Source organism: Triturus cristatus, chromosome 3_1, assembly GCF_964204655.1.
Source record: "Triturus cristatus chromosome 3_1, aTriCri1.1, whole genome shotgun sequence".
In the NCBI taxonomy this organism is placed as follows: domain Eukaryota; kingdom Metazoa; phylum Chordata; class Amphibia; order Caudata; family Salamandridae; genus Triturus; species Triturus cristatus.
The window spans coordinates 680,868,516-680,892,491 of record NC_140583.1 but is presented as its reverse complement, the minus strand read 5'-3'; the positions used below and the strand labels follow the sequence as shown (position 1 = coordinate 680,892,491).

The window sequence follows — 23,976 nt, the reverse complement described above, 5'->3', positions numbered from 1 at the left end:
TGCGATAGATGAAACTTAAATACGCTCTTCTCTTCCTCACAAAACTCAAAATAATTGGCAATCAGAAGGCTAATTTTTCTCTGTTCCTTCAGATGCTTGCACCTGTCTGGATGATGCTGGAGTGATTCAGGGACGCCCACCTCACCTGCCTTGACGCCACTGCTCCCAATGAGGAACAGATAAAGCCTCATCTTCCTCTACAGTTCCATCTCTGAAAAAGGTTCATAGTGGCTGTAGTTCTGTCTTTGATGCTACAGCTGCCTGTTGTGACTCGTGAGGATTCGGCTAGATCCTTTGAGGAGGACTCCGAGGATGGAAACGTTTCTTAAGTGCTTTATGAGTTCAGGTCCCAATCCTTGTGGGACTCCACAAACAGACGATGGACTCCTTTTAGCTTTTCTCTCTTATCGCCCACCTGCTCCTGGTCTTTCTCCCCATACAGATAGACCTCATCAGGCGATCCCCTGACTTATCCATTTTAACCTGGATATCAAATTGTATTCTCCTTGTGGGTTCCCTCACAGCCTTTCCTTTTCCCAGTTTACCACAAATTGTCTTGTATCTAGATCGGTATATATATATATATATATATATATATATATATATATATATACATATTACCTACTGGCGGTCGCCAGAAAGGTAGTTATAGTTAGGAACTATTTTCCATAGGAAATCCGCAGCATTCTATTCCCAATAAGTCTGGCGCCGGTTGACTAATCTTCGCGGAATATATATATATATATTATCTACTGGCGGTCGCCAGTAGATAGTTAAAGTTAGGACCGTGTTTCCATAGGAAATCCGCAACATTCTATTTGAAATAACTTTGGCGCCGGTTGACGAATCCTCGCGAAATTTTCAAAATAGGTGGGGCGCTCCGCTCCGCTCTTACCCTGAAAGTCTTGGGGGGATTCGTCAAGCGGGGGCTGAGAAAAAAGGGGGGTCCCAAAACGCGTTTTCCCCATGCATTTTCCCATAGGACCTTTAGTCCGAGCTACAGCCCGAACGGCTGAACAGAATTACTTGAAATTTGGCAGAGAGGTAGTCCTCAGGTCAGAGATGTGCCTTTTGCAGGTCTGGTGTAAATCTGTTCAGTAGGTCCTGAGAAAATAGCATTTAAATCAATATATATATCTGTAAGCGCGCTCCGTGCGCTTACGGTAAGCTTACCGTACGCGTACGGTGCCGTGCGCGAGCTCAATTCTGATTGGTGGTTACATGACTGTAAACATTCGAATCGGTCGAAATCAGAAAGTGTCGGCCGCCATTTTCTGTCTCTCGCACTGAAAAACAAAGGTGGATAACGTGAAAAGGGGGCAACGAAGAGAGTTGCAGACCCCCTAGCGTTTGTCAGGGGTCCACGAAGGACCAAAAAGTACGAAAAAGACATTTAATAATTTTTTTGAAAAATCGCGGAGTGCGCATACGGTAAGCTTACCGTACGCGCACGGCAAAAAATTTTTTTTTTTTAAAAAACGAAATAACAATCACATTTATTAAATAAATTGAAGGACCCGCAAGGGAGGAAAAAAAATTGTTACTGTGTAAAAAAAGGCGAGGCGTGCACGGTATGAACTGCGCAACGTGGGCACTCGGTGTGCGAAGCGCACCCCGTGCCCACAGCGCAGGACGTGCGCACGGTGAAAAACCAGAAAAAAAAATTAAAAATAAATACATAACTTAGCATTTAAAAAACCGTACAAATTCACTGAAAAAAACATAGGTTTCACACACGTTATAGTTAGGAATTAGCATTTAAAAAACCTTGCAAATTCACTTAAAAAACCATAGGTTTCACACATGTTATAGTTAGCTGTACATTTCACTCGTAAAAAACCAATGAAATTCCACGTTATAGTTAGATCAGGTAACTATAACTTGCGCGACCGCAATCCACAATGTGTCATTTCAGATGTCATCATTTATGTGAAGAGTGATGTCACTGACCATGTCATGAGTGATGTAATATGTGACGTCATCAGCAGTTTATTGTGGGCGCGCAAGTTATAGTTACCTGATCTAACTATAACGTGGAATTTCATTGGTTTTTTACGAGTGAAATGTACAGCTAACTATAACATGTGTGAAACCTATGGTTTTTTAAGTGAATATATATATATATATATATATATATATATATATATATACACTCTCTCTCACTCTCTCACTCTCTCCTCTCTCATTTTCCCTCTCTCCCCTCTCTCTCTCCACCCCTCTCTCTCTCCCTGGCATAGCCTGTTTGGGGTTTTGGTCTTTCTTCTCTCGTCCTGTATCTCCTCATTCAAAATTTCTTGTTTATTTAGATTGTGAGAAAGTATCCTGTTTTCATATAACCGTGCAATCCTGTCCTACTGAGATGTACAATGCTAACCATTTCTATGGCACCTGTTATTGCTCTGTATGCTTTGATATTTAAATCAAAGTCGATAAAAACATAAAATGGTGATCATCTATCCTCTGCTTTAGCAAGGATTGGTTCAGAATCTCTAATGGAGTTGAGAGATTTTTGGTTATGGTGTATGTTTTGAACTGTTTCCTTAATTACACTACTTTGTCGGTCACCTGGATTCTTCTTTAGAATCCCTCAATATTTCCTTATTTCATAGATTCATGGCATTTCTGTGAGCGCTGGTAGACGGTGAGGGAAAGCCCAGAAGGGTAAAACGACCCCCTTCAAATTGGCCACGTTTTCAGTTATGCAGAAATTTACATTTTATGTCTCTGTGATTTTACAAATATTATTTTTTGTTTTTAATACAATCTTTCTCGGATAGAGAGTAAACGTTAACAAAATAAATCAGATAAGTGTTCATTCATTGCAGCATAGTATATGGCCGCACAAGCTTAGCATGTGGTGCGATGGTTAGACAGTGAGAAGAAAACTTGAGAACTAGATTGTTGCCATGGACACATGGACAAACTCCTCTGAAGAAACTGCTCATGATGGGGACAACATACAGGCCAGACACCCATACGTGATTAGACACGTGTGGAAAATCTAGGAAAAGGTGGTTAGAAAAGTACTGAGAAGGCATTCAGATTGGAGCCTTTGAAGAAAATTACCAAGATACTGCAGTAATGCGGTGGAGAGAAGGGGGTTGCGAAACTATTTGGGACTTTCACCCGAATAATACATTTATTACATTCACTTAGGCCCAAGGGTGCTTTCGAGTGGGTCCTGGAGCCTATCTACAGTATGCCATGCTGCCGCAGTCAGCTATTTTTCTAAAGGCTTCGATGGGCCACAGAAACTTTGCTAATGATGCTGAATTTAGTGCAGCCTGTGTCAAATCTTTATTCTGTACTGCAGAGCTATAGAGGGGGAAAACCTGCAAGAGTTCGAAAACAGCGGAATGAGAAATGTTCTGAACCCACAACAGAAAAGGAATTGGAAAAGGTTTGCTCACAAGTTTAATTTTTTTTTTCAAATCTATCAATGCCAGGTGATGTGCGTTGCAATTTAATTACTAGGTATCCTATGCAAATCAGTCGTGACACTGCTTTAATAGGAACGGGCCAGGTCCCCATCCAAATGGGAACACAAGTAACCCTGGTTTCACCCACAGCAGGACATGTCCACCGCACTTAGAACAAAAAGGCAACCGGTTGAAGCTGGTCTGGGGTTGCTTGTGTTCCAGTTCAGAGGGTACCTGGCCTAACAGTTCGGTTTAGACTATTCCTGTTAGAGCATTACCAAGGCCAAGGGGGAGAGGGTGTGGCTTAACGGCCAGGGCGCCCGACTTTGAAGCTGGGGAAGCCGGATCGAGTCTGACGTGAGGTTCACTCATCCTGGGCAAATCACTTAATCTCCCTGTGCCTAAATCAATGTGTCAGGTTGTAATGCAACTGGTGCTCCTGTAAAGCGCTCTGATACCTTTGGGTCAAGTTTGCGCTACATATATAGAACTACACAAAAAAAAATGGCTGATTTACATTAGGCTCGTTCCTGTCTGTTGTGGCAAAAAAACAGGATTTGGAATGCAGCCCGAGTAATTGCCATTGGCTGAGATTAATTCAAACATTTTGCCCATCACTATTTTCTTCGAGATATTATTAAATACTCTGAACAGGACAGACTCACATTAAGTGAACAGAATTTTACACTAGGTTGTGGCTATCTGCGCATCTAGTCTGCCATTTTCCTCGCATGCTTTAATATCTGAATCCTCCTATGACTTCCCATACATCCACTTTGTTTTTTCTTACTGGAAGGCACAGCTTTAGTTGTCTTGCCAGCCTCATGTTTTACCAAAAATATCATACACAAATTCATACATGTATAAGGGCTCTCAATTAACGCTCTTTCATACCTGATCTGTTCAGTGTCCTTCAGATTGTGCTCCCTCCCACCACTGCACAAAGTATAGATCCAGACAAGCCCACTCCAGCCATTGGATGTTTTTACTTCCAATGACTGCAATTTGCCCTTGCACAATAGTTCCCCCACCATTGAACGCTTCAGGCACTTGTGTATCCCAATGACTGTAAGTAGGGTGTAATCAACTATTTCAATAATACTCAAGACATTAAGTTGCAACGTTGATTCATTCTTATACACCTGCTTTGGTTTATTTATTTATCCTACAGAAAATGAGCACAAGTCACAAATTTCTAGATTGAAGCTACATGCCCTCAGCTTTGTGATTGACATTTCAAGCACTTGTATCTGACTTGGGAGGGTCCTCTAGTAACGCCTGGCAGAACTGCAGCTTCACAAAAAATATAAATGCTTTTCCATCTATTTCCAGAGGGATCCCTAGTCATGCTTTGAGGAACTGCAGGTCTGTGAAAGAATTTTGGAGCTCTTGCATCTAACTTGAGATAGACCTCCAGTATCACCTTGCGGTACTGCAGCTTCATGAAAGAATTTCAATGCTTTTATCTCTGACTTAAGAGGGATCTTTAGTAATGTCTTAAGGAACAGCAGCCCTATATTAGAATTCGGAAGATTTGCAGATTTTGCATCTGACTCGAGGGACCTTCAGTAACAACTTGAGGATGTACAGGTTTGTGAATATATGTGCGTGTGCGTGTGTATATAGTCACTGACACAACCAAAGGTTAAAGTGATGTTATAGTTAGGTGAACATTTCAGTTAAAATATAGTATTTTAAAATAAAAATGCACTGAAATTCACCAGTTATTGTTAACTAAATTATAACTCACGCCATGAAATGACTATAACTGCCCCCTTGACAGAACATTGTCATAAATAGTAATTTCAGATGTCATGAGTGATTTTATAAATACTGTCATCGAACAAGTCACGATTGATGTAATATGTGAGGGTATAAACATTGCATGGCGATTGCGAGAGTTATAGTTAGTTCATGGCCCCTGAAAAGTTGGAAAATAGGCAAGCAGAGAGAAAGCTGAGGCTGTAACTGGCCACTCTGGCTATGAAGGAGAAAAGGCTGGCCATGGAAGGGAAGAAAGCAGCTGGGTCCATGGGGATGAAAAAACGCAGTATCTGAGTGAGCCTTGGGGAAAAAAGAAGGAGAAGAAAATTCTGCTGGAATATGAAATGAGCCAGAAAGAACTGGACTTGAAAGCTAGGATAGTCCCTAGAAAAGGTTAAAGGATCCACATCCCGAAAGACCTGGTGCCTAATTTTGTTTTGCCGAATGATATTGTCAAGGGGTTTGAGGCCTATGAGATAGATCTGTGCATGCACAGAGTCCCAGAGGAGAATTGGAGGCTAGTATCTGGAAACATATATCTGATAGAGACATCTAGCTGCAGATTCCTTAACTTAGAATATCCCCTGGCGTCAGACTGGATCCAGAAAATCTTTTTCCCCAGCAATACCTCTGCATGCCGGGAGGTGGCACCGCTCGGCTCCGTCCTGACGTCGTCCACGGAAGTGACGTCAACGGAGCCATATAAGCCCCTCCCAGTGTGCTGATGTCAGTTTTCTTCTTTTCCGCGTCCTAACGCGGATCCGGGACAGTAATACCACGGGCCTGTTTTTCTTACTTACAGGCCTTTTTCACGCCCTTTCGCGTCCAGGAACAGTGTGTTCAATGCCCCTAACGGGCTTCAAACTGTGCTGGTCCTGCTCGCGACAGATGTCAGCGACGGACCGTCATGACATCTGTATGTGGCGCTAGGGAGAGCACCATGACTCCGTGGAGTGCGCAGCTTGCCACCAGCTGCGGCCGAAATCCCTGTGGGTACGCCGCATGAAGCTGCTGTCTGCCCAGATGTCCCGAACGGACCCTTTGCGATGCAGGTCTCCTTCTCCGGCGGAGTCGTACATGTGGCCTACCTCAGGTAAGCATTGCCCCCCCCACCCCCCTCCCTGGCATGCCTCCGGGCCCCACAGGGGGGGTAGGGACTCAGGTTGGGACACCACCGGCAGGTTTACCCTCGGTTCCAACCGAGTGCCCTGACTCTGACACCAGAGTCGCCGCAACGCCGGGACACGGCCCGGAGGGGCATCCCACGACGTCTGGCCCTTCCATAGCGCTGCCGCACAGCCTTCCAAGGCTCCCTGCGGCATTGCTGGAGGTGGCTGCGGCGCGGTGCACGACACCGCTTCAGCGTACTCTCTCCTGCAGGTTTCCACCTCGGGAAATGTTGAGTCGACGCCGGTCCAACTCCGAGCGGTCGAGGCCTTTCGAAGGTCGCCGACTCCAAGGGTCGAGGCCTCTTCGCGGGGCCACGGGGGCTAGTGGGACATTCGTCAGGGCTGGTTGCAGGGCTGCAGACATTTTAAGGATGGAGCCGCCCTCAGTCTCTATTCCTTCAGAGCCTTTGCTGGATATTCTCTTCCTTCTCGGAACGTGGGCACGGCCCTCCTCGGGGGACCCCGTGGATCGTGCTGTGGCACATCGCCATCGGCCGGCTCCCCCCTGTTTGATCCTCCATCCTGGAGCTGGAGGACTTGTGCTTCAGGAAGCTCTCTCTGTGACTCCTGTTCCGTTGCATCCTCCCACTCTGGAGTCTTGGTGGTTGGAGTCATATGGCCGCGATGTGTTTGCATCCGACAGCTCAGGACTCCGGTCCCTCAACATGTTGTGTGTATTTGCTCAATCTCAGTTTGCCCTTTGGGACGCTTTTAAAAGGCTCCTCCCCTCCTTGCCGGAGAACTCTTTTGCCGATGTGACCCGCCTAATCCATGATGGCCATGATATGGCGCACTTTTCAATTCGGTGTGCCATGGACACCACGGACTCTGTGGGTCGTACTATGGCCAGGTCCGTTGCCATACGCCGCCACGCGTGGTTGCGTGCTGGCGTTTTCCCAGAGCATGTTCAGGAGCGGCTTAGAGATATACCTTTTGATGGGGGTCACTCTTTTTGACGCCCATGCAGATTCAGCAGTCCGGCGCCTCCTGTATATGTATTTTCCTCAATTTTAATCTTCATGGAGGATTTTTGGTTTTGGGACGGTGCCATCCCTTTCTTTCTGTTACCCGTTGTGGGCTGCAGATGTTCTGGGTTGTGTGGCTGCTCAGCCGTGTTGTTTACTTATTCTGGTACAGTTGGTTGAGCTGTGTTTACCTTTCTTTTGAGCCTCTGCCTACGAGCTTGTCTCAAGAGGGACCCTTCTTTTGTAGGGTTGTACCTTACCCTATGTGGGCTATTTGTTGGGAATCCTATTAATACTTTTCCTTGCCCAGGAACTTTTGACGCAAGCTGACTCTTCCTACTGTTGTAGGATGTCTCCTCTGGTGAGATCCATAGAATTGGTTTCTCTCCAAGGGTTCCCATTGGTTGTCTACGGTTGGTCCGTAATACATTCCCGCCTCCGTAGGGGTTTTTTTTCACCCTGGTGTGTTCCTACAACCTCACTGTGCACGTCTTGCCTATCGGTGGACATGCGCCCCTGGGGGGTGGGGGGGAGGGGGGGGCAGGTCTTCCCTGGCACGGTCTCAGGTTCCTTGCTTCTTGTGGGACATGGGGTCCGGTTTGTTCCTTCCTGTCCTGTGCATATTCCTAGTTCTCAAGGAGTGGCTCTGGTCTATGTCTTTCTGCCACTGGATCTGTGGTCCACCCCTGATGTTTTTCTGGGTGTGACTTCTTACTCCCATTGTGGCACAGGTGCTTCTTTAGGTAACATTACTGTGTTTGTATTCTTCTCGACGCTCTCCATTTTGGTAGACAGTGTCGGTCTTTGGCGGTGTAGGCTTTTGGCGCCAGGCTTCTGTCTGTGCCTTCTTTCTATCCTTTATGGGCAGTCTTGTGGTCTATGTTTCCGCTGTCTCACGGGAGACCAGGATTCTTACCCCTCGGGGACCTGTTATTTTTTCTGCATTCTTAACTGTTATGCAGCACACCGGTGCTGTGGTACCGCTTGCATGACTCCCCTATTTAGGATTAGTCACTCCACGTACGTGTGTAGACATTCCTGTCCCTTTATGGTTTTATCGTGGATTCTACATGCCACTGGGGTGCTCGCATGCTAAGTCTTTTTGCCTTAGTGTCAGACCTTCGGGATAGTGTCCTCTATGTGTTTTTGGCCTTGCAGGTTATCCACTCACAGTGGATCCTTTCATTCATTTGGCTGCATGCCTCCCTCCCGAGCTTTGCTCAGTGGTGGCTCCTCTGTCTCTGTTGGCACTAGGCTCTGGGCTCGGCCCTGCCACTGTTGTCGCATGTCCTAGGCAGTACACATTAATGTGTTTTTTTCTTACACCCACGGGCCTCATGCTGCGGCTCCTGTTCTGGGGTGGACAGTCTTCCAACTGTCCCCTGTTTCTTGTAGCTTCCACAGTGGTGTGGGTTCAGGCGGTATGCTCTACCGTTGTCATGTTGTTTTGACCCTTGGAACTTCGTTCCTCTTGGATTATAGGAACCGATGCTTGGATCCTTCTTGAAGGTCTTGCTGCATTGTTTCTTACGTTGGCACAGAACTTTCTAGTTCTGTTTTCCTTTTGTCTGTGTCTGGGCGAGAGAGGTCTCAGACCGTCCCTCGTCGAATTTGGTGTCTTTACCATCCCTTGTTAATGCTCCTTAAGGTGGGTCATGGGTCTGATGCCGTTGTCCTGGCATTGCGGTTTCCACTGTTTTTCGTCAGCAGTTGACGAATATGTTCTCCTGGAACTTGGTGGTTGTTTCGCAGACCCTCCTCCTATGGGGTATGGATTTGGCATCTATTCTAAGTTAAGGAATCTGCGGCTAGATGTCTCTATCAGATGGAAGGGTTGCTTACCTTCGGTAACGATATATCTGGTAGAGACACAGTCTAGCCGCAGATTCCTTAACGCCCGCCCATCCTCCCCACTCTGCGAAGACCTTTTCATATGGTGTCTTTTCACCTAGCCTCCCTCTTTCTGGTGGCCTTGGTCTTCCGGAGGTGTGCACTCGCACCTCACTCTGGGGTAGGGTGTGTTGTTCTGCGTGGGGGCTTTCGGCCTCTTCTCTATCCTAGTGTTGGTTGGTGGCGTGTTCTCGTATCTTCCGTTGGCGCAGGGGTTGTTCTTCGGCTTTAGAGCCATTTGGCTCTCCACTCCGTCCACGTTTTTTAGGTGGCTTAGGTCTATACTTTTCACTGTTGGTCCACCTGCGTTCTTCACACGTGGAGTTATTTTGTTTTTACTTCCCTCCCACCGCTCCCGCCTGTGCCTCCTTCTTTCTATGGCAGTTGGTTGGGTTGGGTTCTCTTTGGTACTGCAGTCCCTCCATCACCGGAGGGTGTGTGCAGTGCACTTCTGGTGGTCGTACACTTCTCATCACTTGTCTGGCAACATGTTCCTTCAATGTTGTAGTTCTTTTACCTTCCCTCCTGTGGTGATAATCTGTGTCTGCCTTATCGTATCCTTTGTGCCGCAGCTGTTAACCCCACGACATGAGGCGCAGCTTGGCGCTTTGTTAGGCCCTTGCTTGCAGAACGGGCTCTGTGAGTTCCCTCCAGTCCTTCCTGGTGCTGGGTGCTTTTCAACTTACTTTGGTATCTCATTATAAATCATTTGCTCTATTTTTTACCATACACTGTTCCTCTGCTATCGCAGTTTTTGTCATGGCTCCGCGTTGTGGCGCGGCAAAGTTTCCTGTAATAAACTGACGTCAGCACGCCAGGAGGGGCTTATATGTCTCCGTTGACGTCACTTCCGTGGACGACGTTAGGATGGAGCCGAGCGGCGCCACCTCCCGGCGTGCAGAGGTTTTGCTGGGGGAAAAGATTTTCAGGATCCAGACTGACGCCTGGGGATATTCTAAGTTAAGGAATGTCCGGCTTGACTGTGTCTCTACCAGATATATCATTACTGAAGGTAAGTAACTCTTCCACCAGTCACTGGGAAGGATACCCTACTGGCCCTAAACACAGCCATCAGGATGAGGGATGTCTCTGTGCAAGACACCCTTGTTTTCATGTTTGGTCTTACCCCAGAGAAATACCGCTTGAAGTATAGGGCAGCCAGAAACTGTCTAACCAGTCCTTGGTGGATTTCATAGATTACTTCAGTGATGCACTAGATGGTTGGGTGAAGGGCGCAAAGTGAGTGACTATGATGAACTATATAATCTATTTGTGAGAGTGCATATGTTCAGTGATTGCTTTGCAGAGCTGTGTCAACACCTGATTGATTCAAAGCTCACTGTAATCCGCGAGCTTGCGAAGGAAGCTGACCTCTAAAAAGAAGGAGATGGTTAACAGGCAAAACCATAAGGAGTCCTTTAAAGGCCCCCAAAGGAGTTTCCAGGGGAAAAATCCAGTCCAATTATGAACAAAAGAAGGGTATGTTTAATAGGAAGAAGTCCCACTTCCAGTCCAAGTGCCATGGATGTCACCAATATGGGAACTTTAAGAGGTACGCCATCTGTCTCCGCAGGAAGAAGCCTCCCTCTGGTGGGTCTACCCCAGGAATGGCCAGTGTAGTGCCATGGATGGAGGCTGGACAAGTTAGTTTTGGGGGAACTGCAGAAGTTAACCTAGTGTTCCTGGGTGACAGAGATGGCAACTAAGGCTGACAGTACAGGTATAGGCAGTAGCTCACCATCAATCAGCAGAGGGCAAAGGCTCTGAGCGACACAGGAGCCAGTATGACTAGATAGGCGTCATATGGTCTTCTCAGGGTAGGTAGTCCCTGATATAGTCCACCAGTTTGGGATAGCAGACAACCTAGTGATTCGCTATCTAGTGGCTCTAGTTCTCTTTGAATGGGCAAGTGGGGTTCTCGTGTTCCTTAAAGGTAGCAGTAAGTCCAGCTATGCCTGTTGGCTGTCTGTTAGCAAGTGACCTAGAGCACACCATCTAGAAAGAGGTGGAGCTCAGGTGCATGTTGGGGGATCACTTGGCACTTCTCTGTGATATGCCCTGATGTTCCAGCCACGTCCAAAGGAGAAGAGCCTCTTGACATAGGATCCACAACCCCACCCCGCCCTTTTTGTTGCACTACCACATGGCGGTGGTGCTGTCCGTGAGCACCTGCACTGCTCTTCCCTTGCCAGAAGGAAGGAATGCTTTCAGTGCAAGACGGATCGCCCGGAGCTACAGAAGGTAGATGTGAAGCCCGGACTCCGCCGGAGACCAGAGACCTCTGATCTCCACCTCTGCCATGTGACCGCCTCATCCCAGAAGTGACACATCTTTCACTACTGTGATGTCTGGTTGGGGAAGGGAGAGGGATCTGCCATTGACCCAATACTGGTTTGTTGGCCACCACTGCAATTGGTGTGCAGTGCCCTTCGAGATCTGAAGATTCTCCTCATGCAGCGCCCACTAGAACTTCAGATCCCACTGCAGAGCCCGCATATGCCACCTGGCATGATCCACCAGCAGGATGCAAGAGGCCATGAGGCCCAGCAGCCTCATGGTCATTCTCACCGAAATCCAAGATAGAGGCTGAAACATCGGTATCATAGCCCGAATATCCCGGACTCGCTGCTCAAGAGGATAAGGCAGAAACTGCGCTGTATCCAGAACCGCTCTGATGAAAAGGAGCTTCTGAGAGGGAATCAGGTGTGACTTTGGCACATTGATAGTGAATCTCAGCGAGAGCAGGAGGCCAGCCGTAGTCTGGAGGTGGGAGACGACAGCCTGGGGCGAGCCTGCCTTCAACAACCAGTCATTGAGATAGGGGAAGACTGGAACACCTGATTTGCGCAGATGAGCTGCAACCACCGCCATCACTTTCATGAACACCCGAGGGGCACTGGTAAGGCCAAAGGGGAGCACGATAAACTGAAAATGCTCATGGCCTACCGTGAACCGTAGATAACGCCTGTGGGCTGGCAGGACGGGGATGTGGAAATAAGCATCTTGCAAGTCCAACGCAACCATACAGTCTCCAGGGTCGAGGGCAGATAGGACCTGAGCTAATGTCAAAATTTTGAACTTTTCCTTCCGGTGGAAGCGGTTGAAGTCCCTGAGACCCAAGATGGGACGCACGCCTTTGTCCTTCTTGGGTACCAGGAAGTAGTGGGAGGAACAACCACAACCTACTTCTGGGACAGGGACTCGCTCGATAGCTCCCTTGGCCAAGAGAGACGTAACTTCCTGACGGATAAGGGCCAAGTGGTCCTCTGACATGCGATGGAGTGTTGACGGCATGCCTGGAGGGGTAGTCTCGAAGGGGAGGGAGTAGCCCTTTCGGACTATCTGCAAAACTCACCTGTCTGACGTTATGTTGTGCCAGTGAGGGAGGTGATGGTGGATCCTGCGGCCCGCTGCCAACTGGTGGCCCTGAAATGTCAGTCTAGAAAGGCTTAGAGGTTGCTGCAGAGAGGGCACTGGTGGACAGGCCCACCCGCTGGCCCCTAGACCCACAACGTTGGGTCCCACATCCTCGGCCACGCAGAGCGTGGGTGGCCTGTGCAGGCCTGTGGCCCTGGGCAGAACGTGGTGGGACACCCCTTCCTTAGCCACGAAAGGGGCAAAAGGCAGACTGCACAGGACGAGAGGTGGCAGTGAGGCCCAAGGATCTGGCCGTAACTCTAGAATCCTTGAAGTTCTCGGGTGCATGGTCCGCCTTGTCGCCAAACAGATGACATCCATCGAAGGGCATGACCAAAAGAGTCGATTGGACATCCCCAGAAAAGCCAGTGGATCTCAGCCAGGCGTAGCGCCTTAGGGCTACTGACGTAGAAATCGTTCTACTCAGCGAGTCAGCGGAGTCCAGCCCACAGCAGATGGCGAACTTTGCTGCATCTCTCCCCTCTGCAACTGCACAGGACAGTGTGACCCAGGCTGCCTACGAGCACTGTGACAGCACCTGCGCAACCTTACCATACACAGAGTGGGTGTAACAGGCCAAGAGACATGCAGTGTTCACCGACCACTGTCCTACAGCAGATGGCGAACTTTGCTGCATCTCTCCCCTCTGCAACTGCACAGGAGAGTGTGAACCAGGCCAAGATGAAGGGGAGGCCGGGGTCAACGCCGGCCAGGGACACGACCGGCATCGGAGGTGACAGAGGCGTCTTCAATGGAATCGGTGCCAAAGGAGGTGTTGTGAGGTTGCCCAGAACTGTTCCGGATCCAGGCCTGGTTCCCAGGAGGCCCTCCGGCGCCATAGCCACTGGCATCGAAGGCCTAGAGCCCCCAGCTGAGTCTGCGGGGCCCAAAGGCACGCGGGTGGAGTCGGGCTGCCCAAAGATGGAGTGGAGGGCTTCGTAAAAGGCACGAAGCTGGGCGGGGGATGGTCCAGATCCGCGGGCAGAGCCAAAGGACAATGACCTCCTGTGTCGGTCGACGGACGGGGAGAAGGTGAAGAGCGACAATGCTTCTTCGTCTTCTTGTGCTTCGACTGTCCCGAAGACAAAGACTTCGATGAAGAGTGATGGTGGTGACTCCACGACCGGTCCCGCAACCTCCCTCTTGAGCGGCGCGGAGCTGACTGCTGTGCCTCTAGAAGCTTTAAGGACAGCTCCTGCAAAGACTTTGGGTTCATGTTCCGACAATCGGAGCACAACTGCGGGTCGTGGTCGCCCTCCAGGCACCAAAGGCACACGAGGTGCAGATCCTTGAATGACATCAGCTTGTGACAAGAGTTACAAGGCTTGAAGCTGGTCCGCCAATGTGACATCCCTGCATGCACCAGGAGTCGAACGACTCAAAAAAGATGTTGACAAAAAGCCAAAAAACACTAATCAAACAATTGCTAAGGGTACCGCTCTCTTCGAATCTACACTGGCTGGCACGGAAAAAGAAAGAAATTTATCTCAGAGCGCAGGGGTGAGGTCTAAGTAAATACTGCAACGTCATTCCGGTGATAATGCCAACGACGAACCCGGAGTCGACCGACGCCACCTACAAACGCGCAGGGGTACTGCTGAAGAAATAATTCTCCGGATCCAATTTGATGCCTGGGGGTAATTCTAAGGTAAGGAATCTATAAGTAATAATCTCTTTCAGATAGTCTCTTTCAGATGAACCAGTAATTTACCTTCGGTAACGATATATCTGTAAGAGACATATATTGGTTATAGATTCCTTACCACCCCACCTATCCTCCCCGCTCTGCGAACTGACTTCTAGAGTAAGGGACTCCCTGTCAGGGCCCTAGTTTTGTGCACCAGTGATCAGTATCTTGCATGGCTCTGCGCTTCTGGCGTGGAATGTCGTGTAAAGAACTGACGTCAGCGCTCAGGGGTGGTGTCTATGTAGATACTGCGATGTTATTCCGCCGATTATGACGCCAACGACTAACGCGGAGTCGACCGATGCCACCTACCGACATGCAGGGGTACCACTGAAGAAAAAATTATCTGGATCCAGTCTGACGACTGGTGGTAATTCTAAGGTAAGGAATCTATAACTAATATATGTCTCTTACAGATATATCGTTACCAAAGGTAAGTAACTTGTTCTTAGAGCTACATGGACAAAACATGCTTCCAAAGGCCTTTTGCTGCAACTGACCAGTACCAACTGGACCTCCCCTGGACCCTATTGTTGTTCTCTGTTGGAGTGAGTTCTGACCTCCAAGTGGTGCCCCTCAGGTCCTGGACTCTGGGCTGGTGTTAATGTGTACTCCTCCTGTCCACAAACTGCAAAAAGCGAGAATTAGAATCTTTTTGCCAACTTTATGCCTGGATCACCGTCAGAGACCAGGAACGCAGTTGAAGCTGCAGCTGGTGACAGCCTATCTCCAGTCTGCCTCAGTTTGCTGGTTAGCCCCGCTGAAGGAGCTATGGCTTCCATGAAAGTTTCTGAATTCAAATATAAAAGGGCCTCATTAGGACAGACGCTGAGCAGCAACCCATCAAAGCGTTCCTGGGTACTGACTTTGCACACTTGAAGCTTTCCCGCTTTTCCCGACGACCTCACTGGTCCCCCGGTTGTAAGTAACCCGCAACCGTGTAATGTAAAGGTAACTTGTAAAGCGGAACTGTTACTTCGTAGAGTGTCCTGGCGCTCTGCACTAACAATGTAGGAACTGAGAAACGAGAGCCCAAAGAGCAGAATTAGTTATTCAAGAAGAGCCATGTTTTCAGCTTCTCCTGGAATAGAGTGGTGGAAGTGAGGCATCTTAGATCCAGCGGCAGATTATTCCATAAGGTAGGACCCAGAAAAGAAAAGGATCTAACACCCATTCTAGATTTACGGATCCAAAGGATTTTCTTCAGAAAGAGATTTGCTGAATGCAGATTTCTAGGAGGGATGTAGAATCTGATTCTCGCTTACAGGTAACTAGGGCCTGTTCCATGCAAAGCTCCATGGATGAGTAGTAGAGTTTTGAACGTAATCCTCTTCCTTATAGAGAGCCAATATAGTTCTCTGAGGAAAGGGGACACATGGGTTTTTAAGGGTAGGCTGAAAATCGTGCGGTCAGCTGCCTTCTGGACCACCTTTTGTCTATTGATCAGGTAGTCTGGAAGGCCCAGGTATAAGGCATTACCATAATGCACTCTGGCTGTAACCAGAGCCTGGACAGCCAGTTTCCGAGCCGGCAAAGAGTGCAAAACCTTCCCCAGCATCCGTAGTATGCCAAACCATGTTCCTACTATTGTGTATATTTGAGAAAGAAATTAAAGTTCCCTATCAACCTTAATGCCTAGATTTTTTAGGTCTCGCGACCTGCGTTTCACTGCGTAGCAGTGCTCGCACAGGTCGCGAGACCTTTAGTAGGTGAAAAACGGGGAAATCAAGCTGACCTAGGAATTGCACAGGCTCGTGCATGTGCGTTTCCTTTTCAGCTCCTCCATTGGCCTTTGCGTGCGTCTTATTCTAAAAGACTGCACGCAATTGGCCCGAGGCGCGCATAGCTCCTCCCATGGCCTATTGGTGTCTATTACGCGCAACAAGCGCCTAATAGACACAAATAGGCCGTGGGAGGAGCTATGATCGTGCCCAGACACAGGCGTGACGTGCGCGCCACTTGTTTTTCTTTACTTTTGGTAAAAGCGCGGCACCCGTGCTTTACTTTTGATGTTATAAGTAAAGCGTGGGTGCCGCGATTATACCAAAAGTAAAGGAATAGAAAAAAACATCTATTTCTTTACTTTTGGTATAATCGCGGCACCCGCGCTTTACTTATAACATTAAAAGTAAAGCTCATGTGCTGCGATTATACCAGAGGTAAAGCATTTGCAATGCAATAAGTCTCGCATTACTGAACGTTTGAGCTATTGGACTTGCAAATAATTATGCAACACCAATAACTCAAACTTTTAGTAATGCGCGGCCTATTGCATTGCAAATGCTTGTTATAGCATTAGTGTGAGTACATGGGAGAGAAACATCCTTGGGCCAGAAGGTCTGCCATGGTATTTCCGATCTTTGACTGAAAAAGAGGAGCCATTCAAATAATGCGGCCAAGCACTTTCAGATTTTCTCCACCGGGAAAGTTTGTCCCCTGCCCCACGAGAAAAGCAGTGGTCTGTCATCTGCATAAGAGATAACTTTAGCACCCAAAATCTCTGCAAGGGATGCCAAGGGGGCAAGATATATATTAAAAAGGGTGGGGCTCAAAGCTGAGCCCTGCGGCACTCCCACCTTAAGGCCCAGTCGTGCAGGAGAAAAAGGGGGACACCACTCCTCTTGACCCCTATCATCAAGAAAAGTGGCCAACCGTTTCCCCGCTTGTCCACCAGTCCCAACGGACTGGAGGATGGACAGGAGAGCTGAGTAGGGGATCGTGTCGAACACAGCCAACAAATTAGCATAATCAGTACAGCTTTACCCGCATCAAGATTACACCTGATAGAATCAACTACCTCTACAAGTGCAGTTTCTGTGCTATAGCTGGGGCAAAAGCCAGATTGACTAGGATGGAAAAAATCATTGCTTTCTAAGTACGGAGACAGCTGCTGGTTAACATGTTTTTCCAGTATTTTGGAGAAGGGTCGGGAGAAGCGAGATCGGTCTGTAATTAGATAGATACGTAATTACTGCTTGCGTTTTTCTTAGCAGGGTCCCAATTTTGGCCTGTTTCCATTTCTTAAGGACAATAGCTGATGAAAGTGACCTATTTAGGAGATGATTGACAAGAGGATTGATAGCCTCTGCTCCCATGACCATAAGATTGATGGGGCATGGGTAAGAAGGAACGCCAGATTTAAGACTCCTGATGGCAAGAGATGAGTCTTCCAGGGAGATTGGATCAAAACTAACCAAGGAAGGAGTTGAGTTTGCTTAGCATGCTTATTGATATTCAGAATCTCCTCTCTCCGTTCTGAGAGGGGAAGACTAGCTTGGATATTAGTGATCTTATCCTGGAAGTAATCGGCCAGTTAGTCCCACCATTCCCTAGAAGGCACCTTTTGGGTTATGCAGGCAACTGGGGAAATGAAGAACTTCACCATGTTAAAGACTTTCTTAGATTTTTTACCCGCCTTTAAAATTCGGGCCTGAAAGTATAATTTTTTTCTCTTTTTTTTATAACTTTCTTTAGGGATTGGTTGTACCTCGTTTTAGCAATAGGGCAATAAGACTCCCACCATTTCCTCTATGAGTGCTTACATGCTAATTTAGCTTCTCTCACAGAGTTAGTGTACCATGGATTAGAAGGATTGTCTCAACGTGAATGTATTATCCGTTCCGGTTAGTAGTAGTATTGAATCTGGCTTGAAACTTGCTACGCCAACAACTCGTCAACCACAATTTCTCGATAAAAGTTTCTAAGTCAGAAGGTTATCTTTCCACCAGGATGAACCTGGTCCCTGTAGCAAACACATGGTCCATCTCGGTCAGCCTTAACTTTTTACTTTGACCCTATTTAACACAACCAGAAAATTGCAGTTCCCACTTTGTGCTTTTTGCTGCTATTTGTTTTTTGTGAACATATTTTATTGGTGATACAATGTGGCTTGAAAGGCTCGGATAAATAGGCAATATCAAGTGTAGCTTAAACCCAAGCAATACCAATTGTGTAAACTTTTAAAAGAACCCAAGGCACAGACCAAGTAATCCACCCCAACCCCCCCTGAAAATATAATCTACTTTATCAGGTAGAAAGAGCTACCCACTATCCTTGTATCCGTGATTGTATGACTGTATCTCCTGATTTAAGAGGACTGTGCATGGGGCAAATCACTTCCTCTGTACTCCACCTTTTGCTGGTATTTGTAATAAAAATTTTCAAAAAAGAGGATTGTGGCAGCTTTCTCAGCACCCCCAGATGAATTTTGTTTTTATCTCTACTGATGAAGGATAATATCCAGAAACACGTGTCTAGAGATTAACAGCACTAACCTGCACCAACTTTGGTGAAACACTCAACAAAAATTCATGTAAACATTTAAACTGAACTGCATTTACTAGGATGCTAAGGGGCAAACTGTGCTGAGAGGTGAAGCAGTGTGCTCCCATCCCCCTTCTGTTCAGATCTCAGTAAGACTTTGATCGCACTCTCACTATTGATAGGCCAGTTGCATCTCCCGGAGACACAGTGCTACAAGGCTGTTTCCCCTGCAGAATCTCCAAACCAAAGTAAAAATTATATTCTGGTGTGCTTGATTACACTATGCCCAGTGCTTCCTTTATGAATTCAGAGAGGGCAGTTTTTAAAAGTTTTTTCAAGGGCTCACTGTTTGCCAGTTGTAGAACTCTACCCTAAACTATCCTTCTCTACCACTCCCTCAGAGCAGACTGACTGGTCCGAGGGAAGCACCACTCAGGGTCCAGCAGCCCGTTCCTGTGAGCCAATGGATAGTCTGGACCGGTCTTTATCTGGTGGGAGCCACATTATATATGTACCCACTCACTCATCCCAGCAAATTATCCCTCTGGAAGACACCCTTTTACTGTGTCTGGGGTTGCCAGACTCCCACGGGATCTGATGTGCTACTTCTCTCCCGGGCTAGCTACTCCCACGCTTGTGTTCTTCTGCACTCAAGAAACTGTGTCCTGTGCTCATTGGGCCCTGCGCTCTACCTGGCTCACACATCTCCTATTTGCTCCAGGTAAGTAGTTCCTGCTGCACAGTCCTTGTGTGTGAGGATTGGGGACATCTGGTGCCCACTGCGGAACTCCAGCAGCTGTGCCAGTGGTTTTTACAGAGCGGTCTCACCCTCTGTGTCTTGTGTTTGTGAAGAAAACGGCCATGAACTCCTTTAGCTGCTGCCATTCTCTCAGGATGGCATCCTGCACCCTTGGCACCCTGTGCAAATGCCCATTGTGCCCAGTGGTGTTGCATCTGTGTGCTGTGGGAAGCCAGATCTTGGGGAAGAAAGGAGTGTTTTAAGCAGAAGCTCAGTAGAAGCTCCGAAGCAGGAAAGCCAATCCATTTAGAAATGAGCCATAGTCTCATCTCTAGATGCTTTTTCAAATGTAGACATTAAATAAATCGTACAATTATTGTGAAAAGCTCGAATGTCTGTGAAACACGACAGCAATTGCTTTTTTGACTTATTTTAAATATTCTCGGTTACTTTAAAAAGGGAAAGTTTATACATAAAAATGCATTGTAAACTCATAGGGAACACGATAAAAATACAGTTGTGCATGTCACACAATTACAACTTCATTTATTATATCTCTTCCAGGTCCATGGCTGCGGAGAAAAAGCTAAAGCAAATGCTCGTGCAAGGATCAGCAAAGAAGGAGTTCTATACGCTGGAAGCGGACACAAAGATAACTCAGTTGACCCAGCGAAAAAGGCACACCTACAGAGAAGATTAGATAAAAAACTTAATGAACTTACTGGCCAAAGAAAAAGCAAAAAGAAAGAAAAAGAAAAATAAACAGTTGAAACACTGAAAAGTATTTCTGTAATATTGATACCTTCTGGCTCACATTTTGGGAATGTGTCTCTGAAATGATGTAGGTGTATCAGTAACATTTGGTGCCTAACTCAATATTTTGTACAGCTAATGCCCACCCTTCTTTTAACCAGACCAGTGAGACAATATTGGCATCTTGCAGCACAAATACAAATAACAAAGTCAAAAAGCTACTGAAAGCAACAAAAGACATATTCACTACCACCAAACTTCTGAATTCCAATAGCTGTATATGTATGTATGTATATGTGTATATGTATGAATGTAGGTGTGTATATATATGTGTGTATATGTATGTGTATGTATGTATGTGTGTATATGTATGTATACGTGTATATGTATGTATATGTGTTGTGTGTATATATGTGTGTATGTATGTGTGTGTATATATGTGTGCATGTATATGTGTGTACATATGTATGTATGTATGTGTATATGTGTGTATGTATTTGTATGTATATATGTATGTGTATATATATGTATGTGTGTATCTATATATATATTCACTGAAAAAACCATAGGTTTCACACACGTTATAGTTAGGAATTAGCATTTAAAAAACCTTGCAAATTCACTGAAAAAACCATAGGTTTCACACATGTTATAGTTAGCTGGACATTTTACTGATAAAAAAACCAATGAAATTCCCCCGTTATAGTTAGTGCAGGCAACTATAACTCACGCGACCGCAATCCTCTGCTGATGACATATGTGTCTTTATGAAAAAAAAATATTTGTAATATATGTATAGCTAAAATTTAATGGAAGAAGACATGGGCAAATAAGTGTCTAAATACAGTATTAGCATCAGCAGAAGATTGCAGTCGCGTGAGTTATAGTTGCCTGCACTAACTATAACGGGAGAATTTCATTGGTTTTTTATCAGTAAAATGTCCAGCTAACTATAACATGTGTGAAACCTATGGTTTTTTCAGTGAATTTGCAAGGTTTTTTAAATGCTAATTCCTAATTATAACGTGTGTGAAACCTATGGTTTTTTCAGTGAATTTGTACGGTTTTTTAAATGCTAAGTTACTTTACGCCATTCGTGGCGTGCGCGCCCACTTTACGCAGTTAGTGCCGTGCACGCAGGGTGGGCACGCGGTGTGCTACGCGCACCGCGTGCCCACGTTACGCTGAATGGGCCATGTACGCACGATGCGCTTCGCGCACCGTGCGCACATGGAGGACATATTATGCGCTTCGTTGTGAAAGTTAATGTTTGATTTTTTATAGTGCAATACATTAATATATATGCCATGCACAAATGGTGACCTTAGGGCACCATTTGCACACGGGGTGTGGAGAATGTGGATATTTTTTTTTTTTTTTTTTTTTTTTTTACCGTACACGTACGGTAAGCGTAATCGGCGATTTTTCGAAAAGAATTAAAATTGAATTTTTGCACTTGGGGTATCGTTGAGGACACCTTCATCAAGGCTAGGTAGTTGGGAGCAGTCTAAACAACCCCTTTATATGTTTTTTGCCTTTGTTTTTCTTCCACCCCCTCAGAGTGCGAGATAGAAAATGGCGGACGCCGCTTCCTGGTTTCGACCGATTCGAATGTTTACTAAGATCTAACAGCCAATCAGAATCGCGCTCGTGCACGGCACCGTACGTGTACGGTAAGCTTACCGTAAGCGCACGGTAAGCGCACCGTAAGCTGCCACAGATATATATATATTGATTTAAAGGCTATTTTCTCAGGATCTACTGAACAGATTTACACAAAACCTACAAAAGGCACTTCCTTGACCTGTAGACTACCTCTCTGCCAAATTTCAAGTAACTCTGTTCAGCCGTTCGGTCTGTAGCTGTGTCTAAAGGTCCTATGGAAAAATGCATGGGAAAAACGCGTTTTGGGACCCCCCTTTTATCTCAGCCCCCGCTTGACGAATCCCCCCGAGACTTTCAGGGTAGGAGCGGAGCATAGCGCCCCATTAGTTTTGAAAATTTCGCGAGGATTCGTCGACCGGCGCCAAAGTTATTCCAAATAGAATGTTGCGGATTTCCTATGGAAACGTGGTCCTAACTATAACTATCTACTGGCGACCGCCAGTAGATAATAAATATATATATATATATATATATATATATATATATATATATATATCACAAACAAAGAACCCAACTTGGAGAGCCACATACGGTGAGTACTTCTTTATTTTGTTAGGCAGCCTGAAAATAACGTCCGTTAGCACAGGATTCTGCTTTCATATTCCTTACGCGTTTCGAGAGTTCATGCTCCCTTGCTCACAGGTGATGACAAATGGGGGCAGGCAACATGCCGTAACTCTAAATAACCAGTAACATGAGTCCCGCCCATGGGCGTGTCAGCACAGTGCATCCTGGTATTGAGAGTTCAAATTCATGTGCAAATCTTGAGTAGAAACAGCCGCCCTGCTGCCCATTACGATTTCCTTACCACAGTGTTTGTGATATTAATTGCGGCCCACCCATGGTCGCGGACGAGCCCACCCGCGGATGTGCGGGTCCGGCACAGCTATTGTGACAGTGCAAAAAGGAACGCTGAGTCTTTTGTTCAGGACATTACCAGTCTGATTATGGCCTTTGTTGTTACAGGAACCCACTGTGGTAAGGAAATCGTAATGGGCAGCAGGGCGGCTGTTTCTACTCAAGATTTGCACATGAATATGAACTCTCAATACCAGGATGCACTGTGCTGACACGCCCATGGGCGGGACTCATGTTACTGGTTATTTAGAGTTACGGCATGTTGCCTGCCCCCATTTGTCATCACCTGTGAGCAAGGGAGCATGAACTCTCGAAACGCGTAAGGAATATGAAAGATGGCATGCAGAATCCTGTGCTAACGGACGTTATTTTCAGGCTGCCTAACAAAATAAAGAAGTACTCACCGTATGTGGCTCTCCAAGTTGGGTTCTTTGTTTGTGATATTAATTGCGGCCCACCCATGGTCGCGGACGAGCCCACCCGCGGATGTGCGGGTCCGGCACAGCTATTGTGACAGTGCAAAAAGGAACGCTGAGTCTTTTGTTCAGGACATTACCAGTCTGATTATGGCCTTTGTTGTTACAGGAACCCACTGTGGTAAGGAAATCGTAATGGGCAGCAGGGCGGCTGTTTCTACTCAAGATTTGCACATGAATATGAACTCTCAATACCAGGATGCACTGTGCTGACACGCCCATGGGCGGGACTCATGTTACTGGTTATTTAGAGTTACGGCATGTTGCCTGCCCCCATTTGTCATCACCTGTGAGCAAGGGAGCATGAACTCTCGAAACGCGTAAGGAATATGAAAGATGGCATGCAGAATCCTGTGCTAACGGACGTTATTTTCAGGCTGCCTAACAAAATAAAGAAGTACTCACCGTATGTGGCTCTCCAAGTTGGGTTCTTTGTTTGTGATATTAATTGCGGCCCACCCATGGTCGCGGACGAGCCCACCCGCGGATGTGCGGGTCCGGCACAGCTATTGTGACAGTGCAAAAAGGAACGCTGAGTCTTTTGTTCAGGACATTACCAGTCTGATTATGGCCTTTGTTGTTACAGGAACCCACTGTGGTAAGGAAATCGTAATGGGCAGCAGGGCGGCTGTTTCTACTCAAGATTTGCACATGAATATGAACTCTCAATACCAGGATGCACTGTGCTGACACGCCCATGGGCGGGACTCATGTTACTGGTTATTTAGAGTTACGGCATGTTGCCTGCCCCCATTTGTCATCACCTGTGAGCAAGGGAGCATGAACTCTCGAAACGCGTAAGGAATATGAAAGATGGCATGCAGAATCCTGTGCTAACGGACGTTATTTTCAGGCTGCCTAACAAAATAAAGAAGTACTCACCGTATGTGGCTCTCCAAGTTGGGTTCTTT

The 23,976-nt window shown here is 46.7% G+C and overlaps 1 protein-coding gene across 1 annotated transcript in view; it reads left to right on the top strand.

The window, feature by feature from the left end:
- The window catches only part of IGHMBP2 (immunoglobulin mu DNA binding protein 2), a 352,665-nt gene extending 332,571 nt beyond the window's left edge, over positions 1 to 20,094 (top strand). Inside the window, exon 15 of the mRNA XM_085644756.1 lies at positions 19,878 to 20,094. Within this exon, the coding sequence (XP_085500882.1) occupies positions 19,878 to 20,075 (198 nt within the window). The 3' untranslated portion in view covers positions 20,076 to 20,094. The remainder of the gene's footprint in view (positions 1 to 19,877) is intronic.
- Positions 20,095 to 23,976: the final 3,882 nt, after the last annotated feature.